At 37.0% G+C, this 23,704-nt stretch overlaps 1 protein-coding gene across 3 annotated transcripts; it reads left to right on the top strand.

Annotated features, from left to right (window-relative positions):
• Positions 1-7,061: 7,061 nt before the first annotated feature.
• On the top strand, positions 7,062-11,948 carry CBSX3 (Cystathionine beta-synthase (CBS) family protein). Of its 3 annotated transcripts, XM_088954470.1 has the most exons (7): positions 7,062-7,269; positions 7,380-7,411; positions 8,481-8,739; positions 9,834-9,915; positions 11,166-11,239; positions 11,365-11,425; positions 11,560-11,948. In XM_088954470.1, exons 3-7 carry the CDS (start codon positions 8,482-8,484, stop codon positions 11,700-11,702), a joined length of 618 nt encoding a protein of 205 aa, XP_088810596.1. In that variant the 5' UTR covers positions 7,062-7,269; positions 7,380-7,411; position 8,481; the 3' UTR covers positions 11,703-11,948. The 3 variants fall into 3 exon arrangements, with proteins under 3 accessions (XP_088810596.1, XP_088810597.1, XP_088810598.1); XM_088954471.1 differs by lacking the exon at positions 7,380-7,411 and having other exon boundaries at positions 7,099-7,269; XM_088954472.1 differs by having other exon boundaries at positions 7,192-7,411.
• The last annotated feature ends 11,756 nt before the right edge of the window (positions 11,949-23,704 follow it).

The raw sequence follows: 23,704 nt of genomic DNA on the forward strand, positions 1-23,704 counted from the left end.
GTTGAAATCTCTCTCTCAACTAGACCGACCCAATGCCAAAACTAGTGGTCTTTCGCTTTTTCATTCAATACCCAATATATATCATTTAACATGATCTTTAATTGGTAATTTAGAGGTATAAATCAGGTCATATCACCTGTGGCCTGGTATGATTTTATACCAGCCTAGCTCGACATGATTGTATGGGTTGATGGACCATGTCGGGCTTGGGGTTTTAGGACAGTAGGTCGGTCCAATATGGCTCGCACTGTTGTATGGGCCTATACAGGCTCGGGCCATATTAGACTGTTGTATGGGCCTATACACCAGTCCAACTCGTGGCCTATACAGGCTCGCACTGTTGTATGGGCCTATACACCAGTCCAACTCGTGGCCCGATATGGGACTATACAGGCTCGGGCCATATTGGACCGATTCCCCAAAATATCCCAGGAGAAAGGAGGCATGACCTGGCCCGCACTATGGTAACTCATAAATATTTCACATGTTATTATTCCGCGTTGTTTCATTTTCATCGTCTACTGACTGTGGTAAACAAAATGATGTGGGATGGCGATGATTTTTTTTGGCCCCATGGAGAGAGAGAGAGCGCGCGCTAGTTTGAGGGAAACATGGTCAAAGGCCAAGGGCAAAATTGGGTTTTAGAAATGTTTTAACATTCACGAGTTATCATGTGGCAAACAGAATGAACTACACACTAACGATAGGGTATAGTTAGGTAATTGTCAGAAAATCAAAGGATATTTGCAATAATATGAGTGTATATATTCATTTCCCAAAACATAAAGGTATCTTCAATTATTGAAGGGAAATATAAGTACTAAGATAATTGTAATATGTGTTTCTTAGTACCAACCACTTCAATTATTTTGACAAGAATTGTTCTAGATCAAATTAAATAAATTGAAGATGCCATTATCAAAATGGACCCCATCTCAACTCTAGAATTACATTAAAGCCACCCTGAAGTGAACTTCATTTCACATAAAGGTGTAATTGACTTTCACATAAAGGTGTAATTGAATTGACCTTCAATTGAACAGTTTGGGCCTGGGTTTGGTTTATTATAATCGAATCTTAGGGTACCAATAAAAATATATTTTATAATATATATGCATTCTATATCTAATATAAAAATATTACATATTTTTATAAAATATAAAAGTATATTAGTTTTTTTAACTAAACTTTAACTTATCACATGTTTAGTCAAATCAAGCTAGAATGGGAATATAGAATTTGAATCAAACTCAAACTCGAATATAGGAGTATTTTAGTCAATTAAGCCAAAAAAAAAATATTCAAGTTTGCTTGGACTCGGTTCAGTTGTACCCCATCACACCTACAATTGGGTTTAGTAGCTTATCAAAACACGACAGCCTAGTGGCCCATGGGCCAGGGAATCTTTAAGGTAAGATTTTTATATGTTAATGAAGACCCAACGGGCCCATTGCCCTATCCCAATTCCCAATCAAGGGGGAGCCCACCATGACAGCTGTGAGAGTGGTGTGCAATTCTTTTTTTTCGTTCTTGGGTATGAGGCGGAAGGATCATAGTTAGTGTCTAGAACATCCTGTCACCTAAGCATTCAGACCAGAAGAAACCACCATTACGTAGATCCTACATTCAACCATTTGACATTCTCATTTGTTTTCATGAGATGGGATCTCCTCGCAGTCCCAACGCTCTTTCAACTTGATCTGTATGAGCATATCTCACTATGACGGAGACTTGCCATGTAAGAGATGTGCAGATATGGATCATGTTGGAACGTAGTGGTTTGTGGACGGTTTTTTATTAGAGATTTCGCCTCTGTTTACACCTTTTTCTCAAAAAGTGTAAATCGTTCAAACCTTCCATCGAGTTTCTGACTGTTGTTAGAAACTTTTTCTTGAAGTTTGGTAATTGCAATTAGGGGCGTAAATGGATCGAATTCAAATAGAATCAGGTAATATTTGAATTCAATTTCGATTAGAAAATATGATATCTGAATTTGATTCAATATCTGACGGATATTGAAATTAATATTCAAATTCGAGTCTAATTAAATATTCGAATATTTGATTCGATTTGAATTTGACCAATTAATTATTTTGGATAATTAATAAATATATAAAATAAATGTTTTCTTTATATAAAATATATAAATTAATTATTTTATATATAAATTATATAAAACATTTAAATATTTTATATATTATATATAAGAATTAAATAACCGATTGAATTCATATATTTATCGGATCGAATCAGGTCATATTTGAATTTGAAACCAATTAGCTATTTGATATAAATAGGATATCTGAATTCGATCGATTAGATATTCGATTAGATTATTGTTGAATCTCGAATTTAAAATTGGATTTTCGAATACCATTGTCACCCCTAATTGCAATCCCCTGAAATTTCTTATACAATTGCAAGTAGATCCCCTCTGTTAGAGTCTTCTAAAAAGGGACACAAAATGTCCAAAATACCCATGCAATTATTATTGAGGCTGGTTTATATAGAAAAAAAAACAATACAAAGTTTATAAACAATAAAAAATAGAGAATTTAAAGCTGCAGTTTCACATTTGATCGGTTGCTATAAGGGAAAATTTGGAAAGTAAATCAATTTTAGAAAATAGATTTGAAGGGCTTGGGCTGGCCATTTATATGAAGAGAAAATTAGAAAAGAAACACTTTGGTCAAAAGTAAACGCATGTGTATTTTGGACATTTCATGCCTCTTTTTAGAAGATTCTAACAAAAAGGGTCTACTTGCAATTATGTCAGAAAATTCAAGGGAAGTGATTACAATTATCAAACTTCAGGAGATTTCAACAATAACTAGAAACTATAGGAGAGGTTTCAATAATTTACCTTTTTCAAACAACAATCCAATCATAAATAAGATGTCACATCAACACCTCACATGCACATGTCAACGTGCATTAAGAACATCTCCCGTACTTGTCATCAGAGATGTTCTTGATACATAGTTGGGATGTGCTTTGAGGCATTGTGGGGTGCTCCTTGTGGGGTGTTGATGTGAACTCTCGCAAATAAATATGTTAAATTATGTACACACGGACCATATGATCCCAAATTTGCATTGGTGCCTCACGAGTATATGCCCCATGCACACCCAACAATACATCCCAACAGTGTTTTGGGAGCATGTCCCTATGACAAGTATGGAAGATTAGGGATGGCAATTTTTTCCATCCCCGCCCTGATCTTGATTATATATTAAACTAGCGGGGACCTGTGTGATGCACAGGATTTGTTAAGTTAAAGATAAACAATAGAAACATGTAAGAGTACACAATTGTTTTATATAATAATTAATAATCATTTATATTTTATATACTAACTTTAATAATTATTTTTTTTATAAATAAAAAATAAAAATAATTAATTTTAGAAAAAGGTTGTTTATCAAAATTAGGGATGGCAATTTTCCCCATTTCCCCGATCCCCGTGGGGATGTACCTTGAATGGGGAGGGGGATGGGGATGATTTTTCCCCCATAGGGATAGAGATGGAGAGATTTTCATCCCCGTTGGCGGGGATGCGGAGAGCTCTCCTTGCCCCCATGTGGACCCCGATCCCCACCCATGGGTTACCTCTAATATATATGTATATATACACATACATTTATATATGTATATATGTACACATATGTCTATATGTTAATATTTTTAAAAGGGTTCGACTATGATATGAGAAAGATATGATATCTAAAAAATCTCTAACCAGACAACTAGAATCATAAACTTGGTAGCCAATCAGGTTTTCTTTATCAAATTTCATGGGTGGGTTTTGATTGGTCAAAACTCTTCCCGTACCATGTTTTTTTCGCATCATAGATTTTCCCTTTTAAAAAATATGCTTGAATATGCTTGGATCTTTTTATAATTCTTAAATTAAACAAAAAACAAAAACATAATGGTTGACATTATAAAGAATCACTGGGAGTGGGGATCCTTGTGGAGACAAGGATGGGGATAACTTTGTCCTCGTTAGCGGGGATGGGGATGGGGAGAGGCTCCTCATCCCCACTTCGCCCCATTGCCATTCAGAATCAAACTAATGAAATTGACAAACTTGATTTATAGTATTTCTACTTGGCTTTGGTTCAACAATTTCCCAACCCGACTGGGTTGGACTTGTTTTGCTTTGGCCATTTGTAAACTAACTAAAATCGAATGACCCGACCATAGATATATTAATATTTTATATTTTAAATATATTTTTTAATATGGGAAAGTGGGAAAATTCCAATATTTCTTAGGCCAAAATAGTTTATATCATAAATTTAATTTTTAAATTTATGGCTTGAGTGGCCAACCCCCCCTGATTAGGTCGATTTGGTTGGCCAGACAACCTACAACTGAATCGAACCAACATGTGAACAATAGTTTAATATCCAATAATGATTAAATATTTATAGCAAAAATACCAATAAATTAAATTTAAAAGATAAAGAATAGTAGTTTAAACTCCAATAATTATTAAAAATTTTCTATGAAAATATATTTATCACAAAAAATAATAAATAATTGCTGAAATACAATAAATATTAATTTTACTATAGATAAGTATATAATAAATAATGATTAAGTTTTTAAAATTATTATTAATAAATAGTAATTTTTTGAAAGTTATTTTCTAGAATTATTAATTGGTATAAATGAAATTAATTATTTATAATATCATTTATTTATTGAAATAATATCATTATTTAAATTTTAGAATTAATCCATAAAATTATAGTACTATTAATACATAATCCATAAAATATTAATTACTTGTTAAAATTTTGTTATTTTAACTATTTAAAGTCTAGTTATGTTAAATATATCTTTATCTAAAATATTTAGTTATTTAACTAAATATTTAAAACCTTAATCTATTTATTATAATTGAAATTTATTCAGTAACTATTTAAAATATATTGTTAATTGATTTACAATATTAATTTGAGTATTTTTTATTTAAGATATTTAGTTACTGAGATATTTAAATAATATTTCATTTTTAATATTAGATTTTATTATTTGAATAACATTTAGATTGAATAATAGCCCACTTTATTTGGTATTTACTATTTATTTAATAAATCTATTTTAGGTTATTTATATTTTAAAAATTTTATTTATTTTAAATTAGTTTAATTTTTCAAAAAACAATATTAACTAAAAAATTGCGAGGGTTGAGTTATTCCAAATTGGGGGTCAACAAGGAGAAATATGATCCCCAATTCCCCACCCCAAACCAGTCCCGTTGGTTGTTGCCAATACGGAAGATGTTCCCATTGTGTATACATTGAGATGTGTGGCGCCAATCTGGACTCTATGATCCCAACACACATGGGTCCCATTCTCTAGCCTATTATTCCTGGCTTCCTGTTTGTGTTGGTAGCAGACCCTGAATCTTTAATAGCGATCTCTTCAGTGTCTAAAATTTTCGAACAACAACATTTCTACCCTGCTGCAGCCGCTTAAAAAATAGATCTCTAAAACAGCCCTGTAACTCCCGCTGGTGAGTGGAGTTACATGGCAGTGCTGTCTAAGACAACCCTGTAACTCCCGCCGCAGGGTGGAGTTACAACCCAAATCGAGATTGAGTGGTACAGTTGATAAGGGAGCACATTAGATGGAAAATTTGATTTAAGAACAGAAATAATAACTAAAACCTTTAGTTTAGTGGCAATATTAGCGTGTTCTTTGAGCTGCACATCGAAGTTGTTCTACATTTCCATTATCTCGGATCTAGCTATTAGCTGAGCTCTAAGCTCGATTTCCATTTGTTGCAGGTCCTCCCTCTGCCTGGAGACATTATGAAGATGTTGCTGAAAATGAGTCTTATTTCATATATCGTTCGTTCATCGGATTGCCCCATCTTCGACCGTTCCAACTCTCGTGTCCAACAGTTACGTTCTATTAACCAACCGCCAAAGAACAAGAGTACGAATAGGAGACAAGGAGAGGTAGAAAGGAAGAGGTCTAGCTTGGAATAGAAGGTATCTTTACCTCATTTCCGACACTTCGGGAAGAATGATGGTCGGAAACGGCACGCCATTCCTTCCTTGCAAACTGAGAAGGCATCGGCAGTGAACCACCACGCCCTGTGGCAACTCCAGCCGCAGACTTCATGAAATAAGAAGCTACTTCTCCACCTCTCTCTATCTTCCTTGGTAAATCTTGAGTTCAAGTTCAATGAGTTCTTATAAAACCAAAACCCTAAAATTTTACTCTCTACAAAAAACCCTAGAACCAGAGCATTAACTAGGAGAGACACTTGAAGGAGATCGAACGTGAGAAATCAGAGGAAACAGAAAAAGGGCTGACGCTTGAGAAGACGAAGACGAATCAACTTACTGCCTTACGAAGATGAAGAAGCTTCTCTTCTCTCTTTTAGGAGATTTTCGCGATTGCGAGGAAGGGTTGAAGAACCAAAAGCGTAAGAAAAAGAATGACGGAGACTGTGGGGAGGAAGATAGAGGGAAGAGAGAGGTTGGCGGATGAAGGGTGTGCCGGGTTGAGAGGGAGGAGGCAAGGGTAACTTTGGGTTTAAAAAAAATTAAACGTCATGTGATATTATGTGCATACGGATTTAACGGAATATTAAGAGACGTTAATGATAAGGGTAGAGTTGGTCAATTGTTAGAATTTAAACAGTAAAAATACATTTAATCAATTAGCTAAACTATAAGGTAGTTTAAGAAATTTATCTATATTGTAAAATCATGAAACACGTGGCAAGATCGGGATGATATTATCAATTTACACTTATCAATCGTGTGTTATAGTCAGGTTCGGCCTGGATTCCAAACCGTCCGGTCACTGGGCTATATGTTGAATTCTCCCATTATTCGGTTCAACTAATTGATTTATTTAACTAAAAATATTTAACAATAGTAAGTAATTTCATAAATTTAAAATAGTAAATATACTATTCTTTATAAACTACTGGAGCTGTCATTCTGTCGGTGGGTACCAATTATAGTCGGTCCGATCGCCCGGTTCGACCCGAGTTTGATAATTTATGGTAGGCGTAGGTGGCGCGTAGCAAAGAGAGTGATATAAACATTTCCTATTTGTGGAGTAGATAGAGGAGAGTGAGAGTGACGCTGTCCGTTATATGGATAAGGGGTGCTGCATTATTTTTATCTTTTTTATTGGCGAATAGATAAATTGCTTTCGCAAGTGGGTACATCATTGTGCGTGCTATCCAGTTCTTTCACCCATTCTTTAGGGTTATTGAGCTGCGCGGTTACAGAGGTAAGCTGCCATCGCCACATTCCAATCTCTCTCTCTCTCTCTCTCTTCACTGGTCTTCTTCGCCATTTCTCATCTGTTCCCTTCTCTGCATTTCCGCTGTTCTATTGCAGGTCTGCGATTCCACCTGTTTACTCACCGTCAGGTACCCTTTATGTCACACGGACTTTGTTGTGCTTTGTTATTTTATGTATTGGATACTTTTAGAGGACTAGAATCGCGGGATCTGATCGGATAATTGATTGATCTGTTGTGTGTTTTGGATTCTCGTTTTTGTTTTAGTTTTTCTTAAACCAATACACTGCTGGAGCAGAATTCTGCTTCAAGGATGCTTCACATCCGAGATATCAAAGATCTAACGATCTTACTCTGTGTTTGATGCGATCATTCATCAGTTGATGGTGATAATCTGTTTCTTTTTGTTGTATGCATTCAATTCAGTTATTCCATATGCATGTATATCTCCCAGAATTTGATTTATAAGGTTGTAGCATTCATTTTGCTTAGATGAAGTGTGATGGGCTACTAGATGGTCAATTTTTCCAGTTAACAAACTCATATATAGCCATAAAATTTCCTGTGGGCGTTTAAATCTGGGTTCTTTTTCAACACATTGCACGAATCTTTAAGTGGGTGTTCTATATGGATTTTAACTGGATCTAGTATGTCACAGACATCCTTACCAGAAACTGTTACCGATAATGCCCAAGCAAAATGCAGCTTACGTATCTAGCCAAGCTATCATGCATCTCATAGACTCATACATGTTTCTTTGTTAATTCTTGTAAATAGTACATGTTGCAAATCAAAATTTCCACACCAATTTGTTCTCGATGCCAGAATTTGTAATAATCACAGGGTGTCTCTAGATGCATGTAAATGCTCTTGAATTGTGATAATGTGTTATTGAATTTCAATCGAAATGTGATATGCTTGCATCCTTATGCACTATTTCTATCTAATTGTAAAGATGAGCTGGTCTTGTTAGTAATTCCGCGGCATTTGAGCCCTCATTAATAATTATCATTTGCATTGGAATTTTATTCTGTCACCCAATAAATCTTGTCCCATTTTTTGGAAAGGATAAGCCTTATAGGCTTATTGAATAATTTTAGCACCCATCTGAATTGGTTGTTTCAGAAGCATTCTCTTGTGGCATGTTTCCTTGTCAGATTGTAACATACATTGGTTTACATGAATTATTTGGTATGAAGGATGCAAGGAGCAATTCAGGCAATCCGATCACGTGGAAGCTTTCTCAAAAATGCAGTTCTGCAACACATCCGTGTAGTGGATCCAGTGATGCGGCCTCTTGTATTTTCACGCTTTGAGTCAGTTTCCCCTGCTCGATTGGAAGAAAATGGTTTTGAAACCACCACCATTTCAGATATATTGAAAGCCAAGGGTAAAGGTGCTGATGGTTCCTGGCTTTGGTGCACAACAGATGACACTGTTTATGATGCTGTAAAATCAGTATGTACTTTTTTTCTCGTCTATGTTTCTTTCAAGGCTTCTAATTTGAATGTCATTAGCACAATCAACTCCCTGCCCTATCTAAAATGTTTTGAATAGAAAAAACCCCAGAAAATTTGCTTTCGTTTTCCATGTAGCATAGGACTATTAGTTCAGATCTTGGCATTTTGTTGGCAACTTGCACTATGAGGAGTTGATGTGGCAAATACTTGGAGCCCTTTGAAATGCCAACGAAAGTGGCTTTGGCATAAATTCTGCTCCACAGAATGTGTGCCTTAAGGATGAGTTTAAGTCAAAAGTGTTTCTTTTACCATATAAGCCTTTTAGCTCTGCACACTCACTTCTCATAATGAGTTCTGAATAGAAAGAAACAAATTACTTCGGTGATTCTTGCACATTGAAACTCAAATATAGTAGGTGGAAAGTTATTGTGTTTCTTGATGCTCAAGGCAAGGAGTGGCATTTTGATAATTACGATGAACAGTATTCCGGGTCACACAAATCACTCTAGATAAATAGATGCATTCTCTTCCTTTTTGAATCTGATGAAATTTTCTTTAAAGCTCTTTTACAAGTTTTCTGTATGTGATTCCCCTCTCTCTCTCTCTCTCCCACACACACACACACACACACACACACACACTCTCACTCTCAGATTACAACTCATTTGTAATACCTGTCAATTGTTACCTACAAGGCTGCACCTGTTTGTTCAGTGAATGCTGATATACCTGTTCTAAGTTTTTTTTTTTCGATTGAAAAGCAAGTTTCATACTTTCTATTGTATAAAATGAAACATGCAATCATCCAAACCCTAGAAAGGGCAAGGGTAAAAGAGTCTCACAAGGGAAACAAGGGCAGTGAAACAATTCTCTGTCCACAAAATATTGCAATGACCCATTCAGGAGGAGCCTGCCCCAATAAAATAATTCCCTAGTTTGTCTGTTATGATGAGGAAGTATCCATGGCCATGAGGCAATCCCATCATATCAGTCTTTTCACTCTAATGACAAAATTTATTTAACTACAAAAGGAGGATGCACTGTATTAGGTGTATTGATACATGTTCACCAAGTTTATTATATTTGTTGCAGATGACACACAACAATGTTGGAGCATTGGTGGTGGTGAAACCAGGGGAACAAAAGTCAATTGCTGGAATTATTACAGAGAGAGGTAAGAATATTGACTTCAGAAGTGGTTCTTACAGAGAGAGGTAAGAATAAGTGAATAGGTGATATGTTGGACATGTGTTATTTATTTTCCTGTGCTGCATTGTGGGTTCAATTATTTGTGAATGTAAGGGATAAAGCTTGCTTTGGATTGGTGAAACTAAGAACCTTTCAGTGCCCAATTTGAAGTGGTTCTTCTTCTCTCATGTGCATTGGGTAGTATGTGATGACATGATTGGGTTTCCACATGTTCCAAGTATGATCTGATGGTCATATGCAAATCTCCCTCAATAATATCCTCTTCATACCCAACAAAAAAAAAAAAAGAATGCAAGTCCTTGAGGAGAGAAAGCAACTTTGCCATCACGCTAATACCAATCACAAATGTAAGCAAAGTACTTACTGCTTTCCTGGAATACTCCGATGTTTGACCCCAGAAATTTAAGCTTAACAAGAGACTTATCTTTACTGGAATGAACAGAATAGGATCACTGATTTCCTTTGTAACCCTGTTAGGGTCTATTTCAATTTCAACACCACTAGTAAAAGCACTATCACATCTCTTTTGAAGAAGCTGCCATGAAAGGAGCCAAGGAGGCAGCATAAAGGGTCGGGAACATGGAGGATCTGACCTGATCCTATCATTCCAGATGTAATAAAGTGGTTTTTGAATTTTTTTGATCAATAGTGGTTTTTGGTTTTTATTTGATCATCTTCATGTGTCTTAAAGACTTGATTGTCATACCTATTTCACAACACATTGCAAATGTTGAAATCATATATTCTTCATAAAGTCTTGACAATCACTAAACTTTTCCTTGTCAATTTTGCTGTGCATTGTAGCTTTACACTTGTGTCATCATCTGTCAATAGACCTGTTTACAGGTTGGGCTACATGCTTGGCTTTGGGGTGAGCCCAATATTACAAAAGCTAAGCCTGAGCCTGGCCCATGAACAGGTCTTTCTGTCAACAGTATTTTATCAGGTTGATAAAAGAGTAATTTGGAGGTGGAGGGGCATATATGATTGCACAAGGGCATTTTATTTTGACCTGTTTATCTTTAATGTCGCATCTGGCAGTTTTAAGGGCACGCAATTGTTTACACCATGCACATTGTCTTTATGACTGCAGTGCTGTACATGTTATAAGCGTTCTTCAAGAATTAAATGGGTCTCATAGTGATTAAAAATCCTCAAGAATTACAGTCCATGTGCTTAGTGACTGAAATTTTCTACTAATTATGTGATTTCCAGACTATCTCAGAAAGATCATAGTACAGGGACGATCATCCAAGTCAACAAAGGTTGGAGATATAATGACTGAAGAGGTATGAATTGAACACTCTAAATCCTGCTCAAGTTTCCTCATTTTGCAATGCTATTTGTGCATCTACTTCTATGGTTTTCGATTTGGTGATGATGAATCTATCTTTGTCTTGGCTGCTGATTTCAGAACAAGCTCATCACAGTGACACCCGAAACTAAAGTTCTTCGTGCAATGCAACTGATGACAGGTATATTTAATGTTTTTTACTTGTCTAGTCTTTTTAGTAATGGTTTATTGAGGGTGGGTGCAGTGCACCTTTCAATGGGCATGGAATGAATTAAGAGTGACAATGTAGAATTTGGGTTTATGTTTGATTGGCAGAAAACCGGATCAGGCACATCCCTGTGATCAATGACAAGGGTATGATAGGCATGGTGTCCATCGGAGATGTTGTTCGGGCAGTGGTTACCGAGCACCGGGAGGAGTTGGACCGCCTTAACAAATACATACAGGGGGGTTACTAAACATGGGGTAGTGGATCGTGACAAATAACCATGCTGCCGCTGATGATGATGAAGAAAGATGTAGGACAAATAACCATGCTCTCTTATGGTTCCTGGTGCTTTAAAACTGCTGGTGAATGTTTGTAAATAGTGTCTTTGCTGCTGCAACCATGCATCTTCTTGCCACCATCTTTTTGAGGTATAAGGTGGTGAATAATAAACGTCTAACGTAATGGAAGCAGGTTGATGATCACTTGTCATTTACAATGTCGTCTCTTTGCATATTGGTTGACTGAGAGCTGTCAGTGAGACTAGAGGAGAATGCTAGGTCACAGATTTTTGTAGGATTTTGTTTGGGTGGATTAGGTTGGGTGCTTCATCATGTGACATCGACCTTAATGCCAATTGCCAACCTGGGTTGAAAAAGGTCAGACCATAACATGAGCTCGTCCTCAAGGCCACATGACGGTTTCCAGACCGGCATTCTAAGCTTGCGGAGATTGATCGAGTCATCTAAAATTCTGGATTATGGTCCCTTCTCCCGTGCTGAGTGCTGATGAAACTCGCATCACCTATTCCCTCTAGTCTGAACCCAACGTGTTTCAAGTAACGCATGTTTCGTTGCCATTTACCTATTTTAGGTTGTGTTTGGTACCATTGCTACTTCTATACCAACTATTTGTGGTGGTAAATAGTCCTATCATATCACATTAGATAATCAATTCTATTAAAAAAATATAGGCATTTGATTAGGTGTTGGTATATTTATAGGGGAAAATTCTTGACCAGTACATTGTATTTTGGTTTGAATGGCAATTTGGTCCCCGAACTTTAAAATGCGACAATTCAGTATCCGAATTTTCAAAATGTGACAACTCAGTACTTGAACTTTCAAAATGTAACAGTACCTATTGTTAATCAGTCCATTAATCGGCCGTTAAGTGACATTTGAAAAATAAAAAATGCTCTAAGAATGTCATCTAATTCTTTTTATCAACCATCCAAACATTGACAATAAAATGAATAGTCCCAAATTCTAGATTCTTTTAAACGGTCACCAACCTTTTTGAATAGAAGAGGTTAGGATTTCTGGTCAGATTTTTGTTAACGTTTGGATGGTTGATAAAGAGAATTAGATGGCATTTGAAGGGCGTTTTTGACTTTTGAAATGTCATTTAATGGCTGAAGACTGGTTAACGACAAGTCAAGTATTGGATTGTCATATTTTGAAAGTTCGGGTACTGGATTATCATATTTTGAAAATTCGGGTACTGAATTGTTGCATTTTAAAGTTCGGGGAACAAATTGTCACTCGAGCCAAAGTACAAGGTACTAGTCGGGAATTTTCAATATTTATAGTACAAACAACACTAAATTTGACATTTCATAGGAATCAATGGTATCCCATGTTGTATTGCTAATTCAAATAATTTGTGATAATATATATATATATATATATATATATATATATATATATATATATATAGTGTGTGTGTGTGTGTGTGTGTGTGTGCATATGTATATATTCTCATAAAATTTGCATTGACTAACTCAAAATGTTGTAAGTAAAAGTGACAATGGTACAAAATGCAACGTTGGTCCTTAAATTTTTTATGTTTTAATCACGGTTTCGAAAAATGGATTGGATTGAATGGTCATGGTTGACCTGGGAACTAGTTAGGCAGTCGGTTTCATTTCATCCTAAAATCATTCATGATCGTGGACTTGGTTAGTGACTTGCTAACCTAGGCGGTAAAACCGTCGATCCATTGACCTAACAATGGTTTTTGGCAGTTTTTATTTATTGTTTAATCAGAATAAGTTGTCTGCTTGAACTGGATGGTTGGACCATTTGACTTGGGGACCGGTGACCAAAATGGTTTTGTGTCCGGTCTAGTTTTTAAAACCTTGGTTTTAATCGAACCTCGTTAAGGAGTTTTGGCTTCACTGTGCCTGAGGCTGTGCTTGTATTACTTTCAATTGTTGTGGGATTTCTTTCCATTTGCTATTGTTAAAGGTACAAGATTGGATCCAAGCATGACTTTAGCAGGAGAGGAACATGCATTGATGTAATCTCTCTCTTAATGCTATCTTTAGCTGTTCTATGAATCTTGGAAGCAGGGATGTCAACGAATCGGGTTCGGCATGGGTTTGCCTCAACCTAACCTGACTCTCTAGTGCCCCAACCCCAACCCAACTAAAAAATTAGGTAATTCTTGAACTTGACCTGACCCTATAGGGTCTAACCCAATACCAACCCGTAATATTTCAACTGTAATTTTTAACATATTTTGAAGATCTAAAATTCATTAATTTAAATTAGGAAATTGTTTTATAGATTTTAAGGTGTCACTTTTTCCTTTAAAAAAAGAAGAAAACCAAAATCAACATGTAAATACATCTTAAACTTTAAAACTATAGAATTAGAAATTGAGAAGTTACAAGAGTACTTTGTATATACGAAGGGTGTCATGCCCCAGAGGGGTGGGCCAGTCAAAACTTGAACCCAACTCGGGTTGAAGAATCAAAACCCTAACCCAACCCTAAAATTGAATATTTCTCACACTCTGACTCTAGGATCAAGTCTACTTGGAACAGTTTAGGGACGTTGCATGTGGAACGCCCCCAACAAGAAACCCTCCATTCTCCAGATGTTAACAGTCATCATTGTTACAAAGAAGGGCAGATTTAGAAAAGAGAACAATTTGGAGTTATAAATGAAAATGACAAAAAGAAAAGCACAAAAGCAGCTGTCCAACAAGGTTGTTATATATTCACCTTCCACTTGTATGATAACATCTAAAAGTTGCATGATAGCATGAAAGGAATGAAATTTAATGAAAATGATAGATAACAAGGGTTTGGTTTTAAAAGGCTGAAGCATGCAGCCCTTCAAATGATTGCCTGAGTTGATTTGGTCAATCCAGATTTTTCACCATAGATTGTACTTTGTAGGCTGTCTGTGTGGGATCTACTTTATAAGCCTTTGCGCTTTAGCCCTCTTAGGGTATGTTTGGAATAGTGGCCGTTTTTCAAAAACAAACGGTGCTACATTGGATCCACATAGGCGTTTCAAAAAATGCCCATGTATCTTATTGTTTGGTTCAGCCAATTATTAAAAAACCAGGCATGCCTCAAAAATCGGGACCCCACTGATGTATGCCATTTCCCCCAATGGTTGACTAATGTGTATCCTATGTGGTGCTTACCTGTCAGCACATACATGAAAAACGGTGATGAAAATCACCTTACCAAACAACATAGTATTGCTCACTGCTTACATGGCATAGGCATTTTTTTTTTTTGTGAAAAACGGGTCTTAAAAGCATGGGCATTTTTTTTTTGAATATCGGTTCCAAAAAGCGCCTACGCTTCCAAACACCATGTTAAACTGGCACTAGTTACAAGAAGGTAGAGGTTAGAGCTACTCAGTTACAGCTAGTTGTAGGACTATTGTCTCCGACTCTCCAAGGTGGTGTTTGGAAGTTGGAACTGGTGCCATTGCTCTAGAAAACGGTGACATATCAGCGCTACATTGGAAAAATCGATGTTCCAAGAAATGCCTATGTTTGAAACTGTTTTTCCATAAAAAATGGTGCTCCAAGCCACGCCTTGGAAATCAAGTAGACGTGGTTTGAAGCAACGCTGAATTTGACATTTTCTCAAATTGGAGCTTGTTGCTGCCAACGGGAACATGATGTGGCAGTGACGTGGACTTCATATAATGGGTACCAGTGCTGAAAATAGATATGGAGCATTGGTACCAAACAGAAGGTGTTGTTGTTGCTCCAGGAAACATCATACTTGGAAGCAACGTTTCCAAACAAAAAAAAGACACCGTTTTCTAAAAAAATGGTGTTTCCAACCCACACATATACAACGCCGGTTTGGGCACTGGTACCAAACAGGAGCTGTTATTGCTCTAGGAAACGTCCTACTTGGCAGCAATGTTCCCAAACAAAAAGAAACACCGCTCTCAGAAAATGGTACTTTCAACCCACACATATACAACACCGTTTTCTCAAATGATGTTGTATCTGCAGCATCGATGCCAAACATATACCAAGTTTTTCACTAGATATTGAATAGGGGAGGAAGTCCAGTCACCCAATTTGAGGAATTTTAATTGCATTGGGTTCAGGTTTAGACTTGGACCAAATGAAGATTTAACAAATCCCCAACCCACTCTAGCCCAAGTTGCACCCCCTGGATATCCTTTTTTAATTTGTTGGCTTATTTTTTTGGTGCAAATCTAAGACGAAAACAAATTTTACACCCATTCCAATTTTGCATCCATTTGTTTGTAATTATGATTTACACTCTTACTCGACAAAAAATTTGAAACTTTTATCCATGGTTTTTGAACCGCCATTGATCCGGATGGTTGGACCATTCAGTCCGAGAACAGTTTAGGTAACCGGTTTCGTTTTACCCCAAACCTAGATGGTCAGACTCTCGATACACTATTGACTAGGTGGTCGAATCGTCAACCTGTTCAATGGTTTTGGCTGTTTTTTTGATTATTTTTTTTTATTTTTTGTTGTCAGAACGGGCCATCCGTTCAAACTAGACGGTCGAATTGTCGACCTAGAAACCGGTGGCTAGAACGATTCTATTTCCAGGTTGTCTTTTAAAACCATACTTTTATCTCATTTGCATTTAATGGTCGTTTAAGAATTGAATCCCAAAAGCTTATACAAAATTTACACTAGTTGGGATTTGCACCCAACAAATCCCAACATGATCCACACCGCACATCTCACCATGAGACTGGGGTCCCACCATGTCTGACATGTAAAAGGTGTTAGGTCATGTTTGAGGCGTACTGGAACATATTTCATTGGAGCAGATCTAGACTCAAATCTCTCTCATATAAAGTTGGGACCACATCATCTTGCTTACCTTACTCCCAAGCAAATAACCTTCTTATCTCTATTCTCTTTGATACAAGGTTGGGACCACACCAATTTATTTCATATTTGAATTCTTACAAGCAAATAAAGGACATATCTGAAGAAAAATAAGAGGGCCTTGAGGGCTCGTTTGGTTCACGAGAATATGGTCTGGAATCGGAATAGGAATGGACATTCTGATTCCAACTGTTTAGTTGGACAAAATCAAAATCTCATTCTCATTCCTGGTGGAATGGCATTACCCCACTTGACCTCCCTTTCCCTTGGGAATGAAATCTCATTCCAACTATTCCAATTTCCATTCTGATTCCTGTTATGGGAACAGGCCATTACTATTCCAATTTCAAAGGATTTCGATTCTGATTTACGGGCTCTCTATTTGCACTCCATACATTTACACCATTACAAATTTCAACAAACTAGACCTTTGTGTGTTGGAATTGATGAATGTTAAAGAAATTTGAAGATTTTTTTGCTTCCTTCAAACCATTCTTGAAGTTTCTTTTGATTTCAGTCAGAATCAGATTGGTCTATTCCATAACCTATTTGGTTTAGATGATAATCGAAATTGGAATTAGAATCAGCTGAAGTGGGATCTCAATTCAAAGGTATGGGGGACAGGGGGAGGGAATGGCCACTCTCTCAAATGGGGGAATACCATTCCACTGGGAATGGAAATGGGATTCTGATTCTACCCAACTAAATAGTTGGAATCGGATTCCGATCCCAAACCCCTATTCCCATGAACCAAACAGATTTTTATGCAATGGACAACAATGAAAAAAATCATTATGACAAGGAAAACATGAAAATAGGACAAATACAATAAATGATACAAATTCGAGCTAACATTGAGTTTCATTTAGCAAGAGCATACGAGCTTTTACCAGTTGGAGATATTCGTTTTTTTTTTTTATGGTGTTTGGAAGCGGGGTGCTTTTTGGGACCAATTTTCAAGAAAAAACGCCCATGCTTCCAAGACCCGTTTTTCACACACACAAAAAAAATGCTTCTGCCACGTAGGCAGTGAGCAACACTATGTTGTTTGGTAAGGTGATTTTCATCACCATTTTTCATGTATGTGGTGACAGGTAAGCACCACATAGGATACACATCAGTCAACTGTTGGGGGAAATTGTTCATTGACTTGGCGTTCCATGCATCGGTGGGGTCCCAATTTTCAAAGCATGCCCGACTTTTCAATAATCGGCTGAACCAAACAATTAGATACATGCTTTTGTTGAAATGCCTATGTGGATCTAATGTACCGATTTTTTGAAAAACGGCCACGGTTCCAAACATCCCCTTAGTTTCAATGCATATTTGGGTTGGATGGAAGAGGTAAATGGTTCCATTTTACACAAAATGATAAAAATGAATAAATTGTACAATTCTTAAAAAAGGGTCCCAAAGTCATGATATCTCAAAACTTTTAACCAATTGGTATCATAAAAGTAGTATCCAATCAATTGATATTCAACAAAATCAAGGATTAAAATATCGTATTTGCATCCATGACCACTAATATAGGATATTTCACAATTGGGTATGTATTGCACCGGTCATATATATTGGTTTGATATGCTTCCTTATTAGATATTCATGTTGTATTGTCCTATCGATATGCATTATTGACACTTGATTTCACAATTCTGCATATTGAATTCTTCTTGACTGCTTTTGGACATTAATAAAAATTGAAAATTATAATTGTAAAAACTGAAATAGAGTTATAATTATAAAAATTAAAACAAATAATTTAATATTTATTTTCCCCAAAAGTTTAATAAATACAAAATTATTTTATTTGTCTTAAATGATTTATATGTTTTATTTTACATATAAATTATATGTTAAAAATAAAAAGATATTTATTGTTTAAAAAATTAGACTTATTTTTTGCATAAAAATACTATATAAATGAAATTTCTAAAAAGATAATAAAAATTGAAACTTTTAATTATACAAATGGTAATAGATAATTTAGGATTTAATTTTCCCAAAAAAGTTAATAGAAAATGGAAATTATAAAAATAATTTATTTTATATACCTTAAATGATTTATATGTTTTGTTTTACAATTATTTGTTAAAAATTAAAAAATATATTATTTGAAAAATAGGGCTATTATTTATATAAAAATATTAAATAAATAGAATTTCCCAAAAAAATAATAAAAATTGAAAATTATAATTATAAAAACTGAAATAGAGTGATAATTATTGTGTGGTGTGTATATGTTCTAGGATCACGATGTTGTTGATTGTAATGTTTCACTTCATATAACCTATTAAAGTGTGCATTTTTCATGTGTTTATACCTTAATTCATAGACAATTTAGTTTTAGGTCTGTTGTTATTAACATATTTATGTGATTTGTATGCATTTCCTAGCACATCCAATCATTTTCAAAAACTGTCCGATACAATACCCAACACCAATACTTTGATCCTTGATCAAAATTCATGGAGGTTTTGATTGGTCAAAACTGAATAATGAATAAATATATCTTAGTGAAAATGTTATAAAATAATGTATTAAATATATAATTATGTTGAATTTTTGTGAAAGAACAGTTTAATATTGCTTTAAAAATACAAGTTAAAAACAAATTAGTTTACTTTGGTTATTTTCATGCATTTAATACTACTTATGCCAACTCTTGAGGGATGGTTCATAAAAAAGTTTTTGAACTTAAGAATATTGTTAGCCACATCATATATCTCTAATTTGGAAGATTATTTTCTTGCAAATATTATTAATTGTCTTATAAAAATAGAGATATGACAATGATAAATTAAAGGGGTTTTTATTGTTTAGTCCACCCCCAGAAATCTTATTTCCACCATACAGTTGGGATAGGTGCCAGTTCGGAATTGATGCCAATTCACGGGCGGGTATGGGTGTTATAGGTGGAGGTATTTATAATTTTGAATTGTTGTAGGTCTGCAGTTAAATTCAGAATTCTAAGATGGAGTGCAGTCAACTTATCCCTAAATTAAATCATAATATAATTAAAAATATACATCTGACTTCCAACTACCACCTCCTGTAGGGTTGTCAATGGGTTGGGTCTGGTTCAGGATAGGGTGGAACCATCTCAAACTAATAAGAAAATTAATTAATTATTGGTTCCGAACTAGACCCCTTAGGGTTTACAATTTATCCTATATAACTAGAACCAAATTGATTATTAATCAGTACAATGAATGGGAGTGAACTATCTTTCCCAACTGCTCAATTGTTTAACACTACATTCTAAATGAAATGACTTATCAAGATTCAAGTATTGATAAGTCTTGCTAAAAGACCCTTTTCTTCAAAATAGGAAAAAAAAGGCCATGAAGAACCTTGGACAGCTTTCATTTTGAGCAATGGAAGTATATTGAGTAATAAATTTTATTTGAAAATATTCATGCAAGGTTTGTGATGAGGGCAGATTTGGCCCTCTAGTGAAATTGTGACACGTGGCACCTCGTGACAACTAGGCAAACACCCAAGCAACAACTTACCAAGTTGGACACCTGGGCACCGGTTTGGCCGACCTGGCGCGGCCTGGCGCGACTTGCACGTGGCTTACGGGCGGCCTGCACGCGGCCTGGCGCGGCCTGCGAGCGACTTGGTGCGGCCTGCACGCGACCTGGCGCGGCTTGGCACGGCCTGCGTGGCCTGTGCGATCTGGCCGGATCAGCCTGGCACATGATCCGACTTGGCCGACCTAGCCGCCCATAAGACACCCACTGATGAACCACAACGGCTTACCCCGCGAGCTCGATAGCTCACCAAGGAGCTCGGTAGCTCACTAGAGAGCTCGCCAAGGAGCTAGGCAACTCTCCAAGGAGCTCGCCACCAAGGAGCCAGGCAGCTCGACAAAGCTCGCTACAAGCAGCTCGGCATAGCCCAAGGATCTCGGCATAGCTCCCCCGGGCAACTCGCCACTTGTAGGGTAGCTCGGTATAAAAGAGTAGTTTGGCGTATCGCAGGAAGATCTCTTGCCTGGCAACCTGGCCCAGACACCAACCCGCCGACTGACACAGGCGCCGACCTGACAACCTAGCCCAGACATTGACCCACTGACTAACACAAGTACCGACCTGACAACCTGGCCCAGGCGCCGACCTGGCTGCCTGACACAAGCGCCAGCCTGACAACCTCGAGGAGTCCACCACTGTACTCCAGTTTTGACGGGATGTGATGAGTGTTACCGTTTGAAGGCTTTTCACCCACCTAACCCACGAGGACACCACTATATAAGGACTCCGACCCCCAAAGCCAAGGGGGGGGGGGAAGAAAAAGGATGGTAACCCCTGCTCTCTAGCTCTCTCATTTCTCTCCAAGCTCTTTGTAATCAGAATGCTAACTTAGGCATTAGAGAGCCCCCGCTGAGAAAATACCCCCGGGTCCTCTCACTCAGTTCTTGCAGGTCCCTCAGCTCCCGCTGCCTACAAAGGAGAGGAAATCACCTCATGTAGAGGGCAGTCAGGTTGCGCTGCACCAGGGAGCTCCACCATCCTCTGAGTTGTAGGCCGCCTAGGAGTAGGTCAAATGACGAGTCCACCAGGCAGTTCTCCCCCAGACAGTTCGCCACCAGGGAGTTCACCACCAGGCAGTTCGCCACCAGGGACTTCGCCACCAGGCAGTTCGCCACTAGGCAGTTCTCCCCCAGGGAGTTTGCTACCAAGTAGCTTGCCACCAGGCAGTTCTCCACCAGAGAGATCGCCACCAAGCAGTTCGTCACCAAGTAGCTCACCACCAGGGAGTTCGCCACCAAGTAACTCATCACCAAGGCACGTCACCACCGGGTCAAATAACGAGGTACTTAGCCAAAAAAAAATTATACATCACAAAAAATTGGTACATGACCAGAAATGGTTACATCAGTTTGGATCTTACAAGAATAGACATGGGAATAAGGATTAGGGCAAATGATGAGAGGTGATACTTGAGATGAAGGGGGAGAATGGCTAGGTTTTTTGTTCATAATGTTTTATCCTATTACCAAAATGACTTTTTTGGACACATTACATATAAAACCATGTATATACAAACATTGGTTTGGTTCGGTTTTATTGAGTAGACCACAATGGATTCATAGTAACATCTCTATACAAACATTTTCAATCCAAGGTAGGTACTTCAACTTTCAGAACTTCTTTCAATGGAGATTTGTGCAAATCATGGATACGTTAGAGGACCCAGAGCCTAAATTGCATGTCATAAAACTTATAACCTGAATTGCTTGAAAAATTATCATGGGGTGTTGCAGTCCAAACAAACGGTCCTCCATCAAGTGATCCACTCTCAGTAGCCTAATTTACCTAGTGCTTTGAACAATGTCAATGTTCCAAGTCTGAGAACTTACATTGACAAGCAATATTTTAAAGGGATAAGTGGACCGCAATCCACCTCATAAATCTAAAATTGTAGCTCCCTCCTAGTCTATTAGTAGTCCCCTATAAACCGCATCCTGCTCGTGAATTTGGTATCAATCCACAGATAGAATTCAGTCCACTCTTATAAATCTTAGCTCCACCTTAGGGGTGGACTGAACTATAAAAACCCCATTAATTGTTTGGTCCGAACTGATGGCCCATTGCAATTTTAAGAAAATAAAAAAAGATTAAAATGAAAACACCAAAAATCATTGTTTCGGTCAAACAGGTCGATGGTTAGACCGCTTGGGTCAATGGGTTGTTGACCAAGTTAATGGTGTTTGTCAAAGGAATAATTCCGGGGTAAAACGGAACTAATTACCTGGACGGTTTTCGAGCCAAACACTACAACCATCTGGGTTAATGATAGTTCAAAAACCATGTTGATAAGCATAATCACTCAAGAGTAGGGGTGCAACTTGGGTGGCCCTACCTGAGCCCAAAAAATTTTACATGGGCTAGGCTTGGAATTTTGGTTTTTGAGCCCAAGAAGGTGGGATTTTTTTATGGGCCGGGCTTGGGCCTAGCCCTTAGGTAGCCCAAACCTAGCCTGAGCCAGACGCAAATACACATTCATATATACATATGTATATGATATGTAAATTCTGCATACATATTTACATAAATATACATACATACATACATACTTATATATACACAAATATATGTATATATATTTGCATAAATACATACATATGTATAATTTTAGAATGGGTTCATTAACCAACTTGAGCCTGGCCCGAGCCCGAACTTAACCTGAATGCATCAAATTACAGTGCGGGCTAGGCTCAGGTTGGGAAGATTGGGCTTGACCTTAGGCTTGGTCCAGGATCATGCCTTAAGCCCAAATTTTAGGGCTGAGCATGAGTTGACCATTAACCTGGCCCAACCCGCCCGACTTGCACCCCTACTCGAGAGCAAACCATTTTTTTTGTAAACATTCAAGGATCAGAGATCAAATCAGCCCCCACTCCCCCCAGCGTCCCCACAACACATCCCCACTGTGTATTGGGAACATCTCCCGATGATGTGCTATGAGACGTTGTGGGGGGCAATCTTGTTGGGGATGATTTGATCTCCCAAGGATCGTTGAAGATATCGACTTGTCACTCATTAGATGATCCATTTGCATTCCCTTTAAAAGATATTGTCTACAAGTCAAGACCTTTGCCGCTAGAAATTGGAATCCTTCAAATATTTATTCTTTTAACACTTGCACCCATCATTTTTTCTTTGAGAAACCTCTAAGGTTGCAATTGGCATTCCTTATTTTAAGGACTTATCATCTCTCTTTTTTTATTTTGCAGTTAAAATGTCCCGATGAACACTGAATTTTTAACTACAAAAAGGAGATAATGTTCTTAATAAAGAATATCAAATGCAGCCTAAGTTATTTTCATTATACAAAATATTTTGTTGTTGTAAAATATAAATTGGTAAAATAACGTATAATATCGGGTTTATGCTTAGATTTTAGACCTTTTTTAGGTATTTTCTTGAAGTGCACTTCAAATAAGAAAACCTTTTTTTTTGTATTCCTTTTTCTTGAAAGCCCAAAGGCAAATTCATTCACCAATCAACGAGTTCATCTCACAAGAAATTACATTGAGTACAAAAGGGGAGTTGATGACAATGTGGTTGCTTTATTACGGGTTAAAGCAATTTTGGCTAACAAATG

Source organism: Nelumbo lutea, chromosome 7, assembly GCF_056320005.1.
Source record: "Nelumbo lutea isolate HS-2025 chromosome 7, American lotus-T2T, whole genome shotgun sequence".
Classification (NCBI taxonomy): domain Eukaryota; kingdom Viridiplantae; phylum Streptophyta; class Magnoliopsida; order Proteales; family Nelumbonaceae; genus Nelumbo; species Nelumbo lutea.

What these genes read in the sequence shown, in the direction of transcription:
- CBSX3 (XM_088954470.1), top strand. Translation starts at nt 8,482, where the DNA reads ATGCAAGGAGCAATTCAGGCAATCCGATCACGTGGAAGCTTTCTCAAA. An exon ending in TGGAATTATTACAGAGAGAG is followed by an intron (nt 9,916 to 11,165) that starts GTAAGAATATTG and finishes TGTGATTTCCAG; the next exon opens with ACTATCTCAGAAAGATCATA. An exon ending in GAGATATAATGACTGAAGAG is followed by an intron (nt 11,240 to 11,364) that starts GTATGAATTGAA and finishes TGCTGATTTCAG; the next exon opens with AACAAGCTCATCACAGTGAC.